The following is a 10,232-nucleotide window of genomic DNA, read 5'->3' as shown; positions in this document are numbered from 1 at the left end:
CTACCACTTGAGCCACAGCACCACTTCCAGTTTTCTGGTGGTTTATTGGAGATAAGAGTCTCACAGACTTTCCTGCCCAGGCTGGCTTTGAACCGTGCTCCTCAGATCTCAGCCTCCTGAGTAGCTAGGATTACAGGCGTGAGCTACCAGTGCCTAGCTATGAAACTCTTATCTCCAGTTAACCACCAAAAAACCATTAGTAGAATTATGGCTCAAATGGTAGAATGCCAACCTTAAGGAAACAAAGCTAAGAGACAGCACCTAGGCTCTGAGTTTATGCCCCAGAAATCTCTTCTGGGAATGGCTGGAGGACACGTATGTACCAGCAAAGCAGTCCCAGGACTGCTCTGGGTGCCTTTGAGCGTGTGAGAGCTTCTGATGACACTCTCTGGGAGCCTCAGTCCCCAGCCCTAGGGCTGACGCCCAGCGGGCTTCCTTGTCCTCTACAAAGGAGAAGAGCTCATCATCCACAGGAGAAGAGCTCATCATCCCCCCTCGTCATCCACCCTGGCCTCCCAGGTCCTCCAGTGCCTTTGGGGCACTCCCTCCCCTCCGCACTACCTCTTTGCAATTCTTCTTACAGCATCCACCTTCCTCCTCCTCTGTCAGCTCTAAAGCCATGGAATACATGCCCTGCGTGTATTCCCAGCTCCTGCCCTTCCCTCCCACCTTCACCTTAAGGGCCATGTGATACCATTTGGCCCTTTTCTTTGGCAGAACAGCCACTGTTCTGGTAAAGGTATTCCCCAAGCTTGGTCCTGGGGCTGGAACTCAGGGCTTGGGTTCTGTCCCTGAACCTCTTTGTGCTCAGGGCTAGTGCTCAACCAATTGAGCCACAGTGCCACTTCTGAGTAGTTTTGCTTCTGAGTAGTAATGCTTTTTCTGAGTAGTTTATTGGAGATGAGAGTCTCAAAGGCTTTTCTGCCTTGGCTGGTAAAGTTTTACAGATCAAGGAAGTCAGTGACAGGAAGAAAGAGAGAGCAAAAACAGGCAAGCAGATCTGTTTTAGTTATCTTAACTTTAAAATGTCTAATAAACAGGGCTCCAGATGCTCACATCTGTAATCCTAGCTACTCAGGAGACTGAGATCTGAAGCTCATAGTTCGAAGCCAGCTAGAGCAGAAAAGTTCAGGAGACTCATATCTCCAATTAACCATCAAAAATCCAAAAGTAGGCTGTGGTTCAAGTGGTAGAAACTCAGGGACAGTGGTATATACCTTCCATCCCCACTACATGGGAGGCTAAGATCAGGAGGCTAGCAGTTTCAGACTAGTCTGTGCAGGGGGGACCAAAAATTCAGAGATCACATCTCAATAGAAAGAAGCTAGACATGTTGGTCATTCCAGCTACAGCAGGAAGTATAAATAGGAAGACTGTAATACTGGCAGTCTAGATAAAAAGCTAGACCCTAAATCAAAGAATAACCAGAGCAAATCCATCTTGGATTGTGGTTCAAGCAGTAGAGCACCTGCTTCGCAAGGACAATGCCCCAAGTTCAAACCCCAGTACTATCACTTCCATCTTCCTTCAACTTCTAGCTCCTTTCCCACATCCCTTTCTATACAACTTTACTGAGACATAATTCACACCATCACTCCTTAAAAGTACAAATTACAGAGCTGTGCAACCACAACCAGAATAAATTTTAGAACATTTTCATTACTCCAGAAAGAAACCCAAGACTCTTTACCAGTTACTTCCCACTTCCCCTGCATCCCTTCTTCTCAGGCTGTAGATAACCACTAATCTACTTCCTGTCTCCATGGATGTGCTTGTTCTAGACATTTCATATCAATGGGATCACACTTAGTCTTTTTGACTGGCTTTCTTTCATAAATACAATGTTCATCGATTTGTGGCTATATCTGTACTCTGTTCCTCTTTACTGCAGACCACAGCATAGGTATATATTATAGTTTATTCAGCCAGTCAGCAGTTGGTGTGGACTTGGGTAGTTTCAATTAGGAGACTATTATTAATAATGCTGCTAAGAACATTTGTGTACAGGTGTATTTTCATTTTGCAAGGGTTTGAATCTAAGAATGGAATTCCTAGGTCTGTGTTTAACATTTTTGAGGAACTGTCAAACTGTTTTGGTAGTTTTGTTTTGTTTTGTTTTTCTGTTGTTGTTGTTCTGGCCTCAGGTATAAATTATCTGGGAGTAAGAGGTAGAAAAATAGGGGGCAGAGGCTGAGAAGGTGGCTCAGTGGTAGAGTGCTTGCCTTGCATGCATGAGGCACTGGGTTCGATTCCTCAGTACCACAAAAGCAGAAAAAGCCAAAAGTGGTGTGTGGCTCAAGTGGTAGAGTGCTAGCCTTGAGCTGAAGAGCTGAGGGACAGTGCCCAGGCCCAGAGTTCAAGCTCCATGACTGGTAAAAAAAAAAAAAAAAAGAAAAGAAAAATAGGGGACAATGAAATTGTGTGGGATTTTTAGTACAGTGGTAAAGATAGAATTCAGAGCATCAATTAGGACTAAAAATGGGAAGGAGGGATCAGTGGTAAGACAGTACCACTAAACTTCAACCACCTGAGTCAACATATTACTAATAACACTGATAGCTGGACCCAGTGGTAAGTAACTTTAGTCCCAGCTCCTCAGGAAGCTAAGAAAGGAAAATCACTTGAGTCCAGGAATTTGAAGCTAGAGTGAACAAAGGAGAGTTCTTGTAAAAACAAAACAAAAAGCAAACACAAAAAACAAACCCCAAATCCAAAAAACATATAACATCATCATGAGAAGTTAGACTTAAAAGTTCTTTAAAGCTGAGTATGGTGGTGCATTCCTGGAACCCTAGCACTCAGGAAGCAGAAGCAGGAGGACCACAAGTTCAAAACCATCCTGGATTACACGGGAGATCCTATCTCTAAACTAAATGATAGCCAAGTGAGAGAGTAAGGCCTGAGTTCAAACCCTAGTACCAGCAAATAAGATACATAAATAAATGACATCAATGAATAACTGAGACCAGAAGCTGGTGGTTCATGCCTATAGTCCTAGCCACTCAGGAGGCTGATATCTGAGGATCACAGTTCAAAGCCAGCCTAGGCAGAAAAGTCTGTGAGACGCTTATCTCCAATAAACCACTCAGGAAACCAGAAGTGACAGCGCTGTGGCCCAATTTAGTAGAGTGCTATAGGACCTTGAGCTGAAGAGCGGAGGGACAGCACCCAGGCCTAGAGTTCAAGCCGCACAACCAAAAAAATTAATTAATTAATTAATTTTTACAAATCAATGACCGAATCAATATGTAGGTAAATAAATAAAATTTAATTTTGATTTGGTGGGAGCTAGCTAGGAAGGTTGTAAACAGATGGGAAATTCTCTCATACATGATACTACATTGTTTTGCCACTTTCTGTTCTCTGTGCAATAAACCTGACAATCTTAGGCAACTGAAGCTTGTCAAGGAATGAGGCTATGGAAATCTACCAGTCCTGTCTCCATTAGTGCCCCACAGAGGTCTTTAGTACACTGATAACAAGAAAAACAGACTTCAAGCTTAAGATCAGCCTGGGCTGTTTAGTAAGCTTGTCCCAAAACATAAAAATAAAAAAGCTGAGTGCTGGTAGTTTATACTCCTGTAATCCTAACAACTCCAGCCTAGGCAAAAAGTCTTCAAGACTATCACCTTAAAATTAGCAAAATACCAGACTGGTGGTATAGGTCAAATGGTAGGGTGCCAGCCAGGAGAAAGAAAGTTAAACATGTGTAAGGACCTGAATTCAAGCTTCCCCTATGAAAAGAAAAGATTTTTTTTTTTTTTTTGCAAAATACTAAGGGAAAGTAATTATTCCAAATAAAAAGCAGTCCCTTTTCTTTTAGCCCAAAGGAAATGACTGTTGATGCTGGAGGAGTTAAATTATAATAACACATGCCAGGGAGATGATGTCAGCGGAGGCGTGGCTAACCCTTTGCAAGTATGAAATTCCTTCAGTCCCAAACATTTCCTCTTCCACTCTCACCTATACTGAGTCCCTTTACTGAGGCAATCCCTTCAAACCCCAAGACACTTTGTTCAGAAGCTAGGATGAATCTTTCTGGATTCAGACTCAACTAACCAAGAGTAGCTGAAGGCCATTAAGACTGATGATTAAAATAAAAAAATAAAAATAAATGGCACATTAAATTATCTTGCAGAATCTCCTTTTGAAAGCTACATTACTTTCTTCTGCAACTATTTTAATTCCAAAGAAATGAATGGGAATTGGGCATTTTTTTAAGCATTAAGTACATTTGTTGACTACATTTCTATATTATCAGTCAACAAAAGAAGTATGACTGCCATAAGTATCTCAGAAAAACACCTTCCCTGCGAAGTTACATAAAGAGAAAAATACCAACATGTTTCAGAATAAAATAATCTCTCTCTTTTTTTTTTTTTTGCCAATCCTGGGCTTAAACTCAGGGCCTGGGCACTGTCCCTGAGCTTCTTTTGATCAAGGTTAGTATTCTACCACTTGAGCCACAGCACCACTTCGGCTTTTTCTGTGTATGCGGCACTGAGGAATCAAACCCAGGGCTTCATGCATGCTAGGCAAGCTCTCTACCACTAAGCCACATTCCCAACCCCTACTTTTTTAAAGTTAAGTAAAATATCAGCTTTCCAAACTGTTATCACTGGCAATTATAGTATAATTATATTATAATTACTCCACAAACTGGAGGTGATGACTATAGCCAGAAGTAAATCATGCAGTAAGAATTCTCATTTAAAGAAAGCAGTAGATGTGTATAGTTTTTATTTCAATTCTTTGGGGAAGAGTAAAGGTACAGAGACAGAGCCCATCTCAGGCCCTTGTGCCTGCTAAGCACGTGCTCCGGTGAGGTCCAGCCCCAGCTCTGAACCCTTTCAGTTAGGCCCAATAACAATGTTTTGTGTTTTTGTTTTTGTTTTTTTTTTCTTACCAGTACTGAGTTTTGAACTGAGTACCTAGGCACTGATCCTTAAAACTTTTTTGGCTCAAGGATGGTGCTCTACCGCTTGAGCCAAAACTCTACTTCCATATACTTGGTCTATTGTGTAACAGAGATTTTTAACAGAGATGGAAAACTAGCCATTGTCAAAATAGAAACTGTCCTGACATAGAACAGTCTGGACAGACTATTTCTTGTTATTTTCTTTGAGGACTGGAATCGGCATAAGGACATGAAGGAAGATTTATTTTATAAACTTCTTTATGTTTTATTTAGAAATAACTATGTCTTACAATTATCACCTTAAACTAATGAAAGTTATTTTAAAGTTTTAGCCTTAGGTAAAAATGCATCAATTTATATAAACAGACTAAGTGCTCATGACTCAAGTCTATAATCCTAGTTATGAATGAGGCTGAGATCTGAGGATCATGGTCAACCCAAACAGCAAAGTCTGTGAAACTCTTATCTCCAATTAACCACCAAGCCTTGGACAAAAAAAGCTCAGGGACAGTGACCCCGCACCCCTCCCACACACACATTATTTTACATGAATAAATGCATCCAAAACACCTTCCAACACAGTCAAACACATTAAACTCTACATGTTAGCACCAAGACAAAGAGCAATGTAATAATTAATACAGCCAAAATTCACAAGCAGTCACACACACAGCCTCAAAATAATGTGGACACAGCATCAAGAACCCAGAAAATTATGTACAAATATAGTAGGAATCATGTATCTCCTTCCCTTCCTTCCCTGTCCACAGGTTCCAACATTGCCTGGCCGGCCTTCTCCCTCAAACTTTCTGGATTGTCAATTAATGTTAGGAGACTTGAACCTATGGCCACACTCATAGCTTCTGTCCCTCTATTAGACTAGATTTGGAAGCTGGTTAACCATTACCCATACTCCAAGACAGGAAAGGGTCTGGAGAGCAGAGAAAAGAGATGTGAGATATTTTCACAGACAGGAAATCCTGAAATAAGAAAAAATTAATTGGCAGGCGGGGGGTGGGGGACGGGCATGGGTATTTAAGTTGGTTCTAGGTCATCTGAGAAACTTGGAAAAAAGCAAAATGAAGAAAGAAATTTTTATACAGAACTATATAGATCTGAAGAGAATAGATGAAATGTCCCCTTTCAGATGCATAGTTATAATACATGAGGAAGACCTATATAGTTGGTGGAAGAATTTTGATATATGGACAAACACACATATTGGTAACCAACAAAATATGTATGGACTTTTATTTCTTAAAGCCATCAACAGAATGGATACTATACAAACCAACAGCTGAAAACTAACAGGAAGCATTTGGGTCTATTGACCTAATCAGATATTTGAGTTTCTATCTGTAATGGTACCTATAGGTTCATGAGAAAGCAGCAGAAATCTTTTCCCACTATCAAATATTATATTAGATGAACAATAACAATAAAAATTAAATCCCTAACTACTGATACACATTTTTTTCCTCAAGGAACAACTACAACACCCAGAACAGTAGGTAAAAAGTCTTCCTGCTCCAGCATCATAGTTTATTCTAATCAGGATTGTGTACCCTGGAACGCCAAGCAACTACCAAATCTGTGTCCTGGCAAATGTGGGCAAGCAGGTCCCCTCACTCCCTGAACTGCTCATTTGCCAAACCACAGTAGAACTCCTCTGGCAGCCATGGGTTAATTGTAAGGACTCCAAGGATCCCAGCTAAGCCTGGCTTATCTGCACAGCTCCAAGTACCAGCTCAAAAGAAAGACCTAAAGAATCACAGAGCTTTCTGCCTTAATCCCAAGGCATTTCTCTCAGTTTCTCAATTCTCCTCCGGAGTTTTCTTTGGGCTACTGGGAGTAAAGGCGGGGGGGGGGGTGTATTCTGGTTGAGAAGCACCCACCCAGGTCTTGGTGAACTGTGAGATTTCACTGACTACCCGCGATCTCGCCTATCTGGTGGTATAGGTAGGAAGGAAAAAAGATAGCGTGAAGAATAGAAACAATGACCCAAAAGGTAAAAATGAAATAAACAAATAAAAACCCACGTGGGGGGTGGTGGGGAGACAAATTCTAAAATGACATACTGCTCATCCTGTGAAGATTGTACATCAGTGGGAAATTAAACTAACTCCACTGCACAAAGATATAAACTTTCAGGCTGTTCCGTTGTCATTGTTGCTGTTTTAATTTCTCTGCCTTCTCAGGTCCCACACACTGAAACTGTAAATTCTTTAAACTCCAGAACCAGGTGAGAAGAGCACCAAAAAATTGGTAGGAAAGGAGAGAGGCGCTGAGAGGGAGGAATCTGGCTCCACTCTTCAAGGAGCCTGCTAAAACCAAGGGCACTCGCAGATCCCCAGAAGAGGAAGTAGCTACATTCCAAAAAAAAAAAAAAGCGCTTTCCCCTACCTTCTTGTTGTTCTTGTTATAGCCAAAAGTTGAAATCCCAGGCCTGGAAGTCACTGATAGCAGCATTTTTCTCCTTACTGTTGGGGGAGATGTGAGAGAGAGAGGGAGGGAGGGAGAGAGGGAGAGAGGGAATGAGGAAGGGAGGGAGGAAGAGAGAGAGAGGGAGGGAGAGATCGTGAGAGTGTGAGAGAGAGAGAGAGAGAGAGAGAGAGAGGAGAGAGAGAGTGAAAAGGGAAGGAGGAGGAGAGAAAGGGAGAAGAGAGGAGGGAGGGAAGAACAGAGGGGGGAGAGAAGGAGGGAAGAGAGAGGAAAGCGAGAGAGAGAGAGAGAGAGAGGGAGAGAGAGAGAGAGAGAGAGAGAGAGAGAGAGAGAGATGGGAGATGGGGGGGGTGCTGTGGGTAAGAATGAGCAAGGGCTGCTCCAGTACGTCACTGAGAAGTTAACTCACAGTCTGGACAAGCCACTCCACTGGGTCCTAATGCCCAAGATGTTCTGTTTTGGTTTGCTGACAACAGGCTCCATAGTTAAAGCCAAAAAGAAGTTCTGAGGTCTAACCTCTTTGAAATTCATCCACTTTCCTCTCTGAACAAGTTCTGATTATCATAAAAAGACCACAAACTCCTCCCCACTTCCTTAAAGCTGATATCAGGCTTGATGTTAAAGTAACCCCTTAGATACTTTTGAGATCATAGAAGAAAATCTTACTGAGGGAGCTGTAAGGTACGCTCAGGGATTCCCCTACGTTACATTTAGGATGATCTCCAACAAAGAACAAAAACAAAGCAAACCAGGTGCTGGAGACTCAGGCCTTGTAATCCTAGCTACTCAGGAGGTTGGGAGCTGAGGACTGAGGCTCAAAGCCAAGGGGAGCAGGAAAGTCCATGAGACCCTTATCTCCAATTGACCAGCAAAAAAAACAGAAGTAGAGGTGACTCAAGTGATAGGCACCAGCCTTGAGTGGAAAAAGCCAAATGAGAGTGTAAAGCCCTGAGTTCAAGCCCCACTACTGGTATACACACACACACACACACACACACACACACACACACAAGAGAGGAGAGAGAGAGAGACAAGGAGGAGGAGGAAGAGAAAAAGGGAGGGAGGAAGGGAGAAAAGAAGGGAGGGAGTACCTCCAAAGAGCAAAGAAAAAGAAAGTATGGGAAGTAATTTTAGACCCTGGGTAGTTCTGTTTCTCGTGGGCTGCACTGCTGGGCTAGTATCCCAATCCACACTCCTATTTCAGATTCACCTAGGAAAAAGGCACTCTCAGACTGAACCATACCATCAACCTCAGTGCCTAGCAAGTTCTTTGGCAAGTGGAAGCTAGCTTATTGGATCTCCCATTACCCTCAGTGCTGGGGATGGAGCCTATGATTCTAGCTTTGTGCATGTTTGGTCAGTACTCTACCCTGGCCCATCAGCCTTTATTTGACTCTTTATCTCACTATTTCCTAGTCTTTCGGATCCACAAAGCTGAAAAAAGTCCAGTAACTCACCAAACTTGGAATTTATGGCCAAGCTGAATTTCACAGAGTCAGTATGTCTGTTTCAAGTCGTCTCTGAGCTGGAAAAAAAAAAGTATATGAATATTGAAAAAGCGTATGTATCACAGAGGAGAAAAATACAAACTTTTCCAAGAAAGAACTTAAAGAGTCAAGAACCTATCATAGTGGCAACAAGACTCACCTCTAACAGTTTCCAAGGAAAGCTCTTGGAGACACAGTTTTAACAAGAAAAGAAACTTGCAGAAGATCAAAAACCTAAGAATGATAAACAAGGACCCCAACGAATCCAAGTCGACTGGGATATAAAATAAAGGCCTTCAGATCCCTGTATAAGGCTGACGTGCTGCCATCGGTCCAAGACTTCTCCAGAAGTAAATGAAACCTATTTGCTTTATCACAATGAACACGAATCCCAAACTCTCCCTAAAATGAACTCCTGGTCTCTACTCTTAGTTTTCTTGTCATTTTTTTTTTCTTGCTGTGATAATAGAACAGACAATACTAGCATTCTGCAGAGTAAAGGCACATACCCACATCCACCCCCCAATCGCCAGCTTTCATTTCCAATAGGACAGGAAGTGTCTGCTCAGCTCAAGGGACACAGGAAGGGTGGGAACAGGCTCAATGTGGGAATTGCAACTGAGATTGGGAACAGCAGCCAACAAGAGTAAATAAATAAATAATAGCATCTTTCAGTGATGCTGGGGTTTTTTTCCCCAAATTTCTTGCTTTGCCCTCAGAGACATTTATCATCTACTGACACACTTGTCCTTGCTGTACTTTAAGCCCTTGGAAGATGTGTTCGCCTAGGCCCTAAAATTGTACAGAAACTTTACTCATGAACAACTTATTCAAGAGGGTGGTCAATTTAACTTTTTTGTTTTGTTGTGTTTTGTGCCAGTCCTGGGGCTTGAATTCAGGGTTTGTGTGTGCCCTAAGCTTGTTTTACACAAGGCTAGTGCTATACCACTTTGTACCACAGTGCCATTTCCAACTTTTGGGTAGTTAATTAGAGACCTGGGCTGGCTTTGAACCACAAGCCTCAGATCTCAGCCTCCTGAGTAGCTAGGATTTTAGGAATGAGTCACCCAATGCTCAGCTTAACTTTTTGTTTCTTTTTTATTTTTTAATTTTTTTAGGTCCAGTCATGGGGCCTGAACTCTGGGCCTGGGTGCTGTCCCTTAGCTCTATAGCTAAAGACTAGCGCTCTACCACTTGAGCCACAACGCCACTTCTGGCTTTTTTCTTTTTGCTTATGTGGTGCTGAGGAATCGAACCCAGGGCCTCAGGCATGCAAGGCAAGCGCTCTACCACTGAGCCACCTTCCCAGCCCCCTGAGCTTTTTTTGCTCGAGGCTAGTGCTCTACCATTTTTGAGCCACAGTGCCACTTCTGGTTTTCTATAGT

The 10,232-nt window shown here is 42.4% G+C and overlaps 1 protein-coding gene across 1 annotated transcript in view; it reads right to left on the bottom strand.

Annotated features, from left to right (window-relative positions):
* Positions 1–7,452, bottom strand: part of Rbms2 (RNA binding motif, single stranded interacting protein 2) — a 46,827-nt gene extending 39,375 nt beyond the window's left edge. The window contains exon 1 of the mRNA XM_013018393.1: positions 7,322–7,452. Coding sequence (XP_012873847.1) covers positions 7,322–7,387 — 66 coding nt within the window. The 5' untranslated portion in view covers positions 7,388–7,452. The remainder of the gene's footprint in view (positions 1–7,321) is intronic.
* Positions 7,453–10,232: the final 2,780 nt, after the last annotated feature.

The sequence above is a fragment of the Dipodomys ordii genome, unplaced genomic scaffold, assembly GCF_000151885.1.
Source record: "Dipodomys ordii isolate 6190 unplaced genomic scaffold, Dord_2.0 Scaffold3, whole genome shotgun sequence".
Taxonomy (NCBI): Eukaryota; Metazoa; Chordata; class Mammalia; order Rodentia; family Heteromyidae; genus Dipodomys; species Dipodomys ordii.
This window is presented reverse-complemented; position numbering and strand designations above follow the sequence as displayed.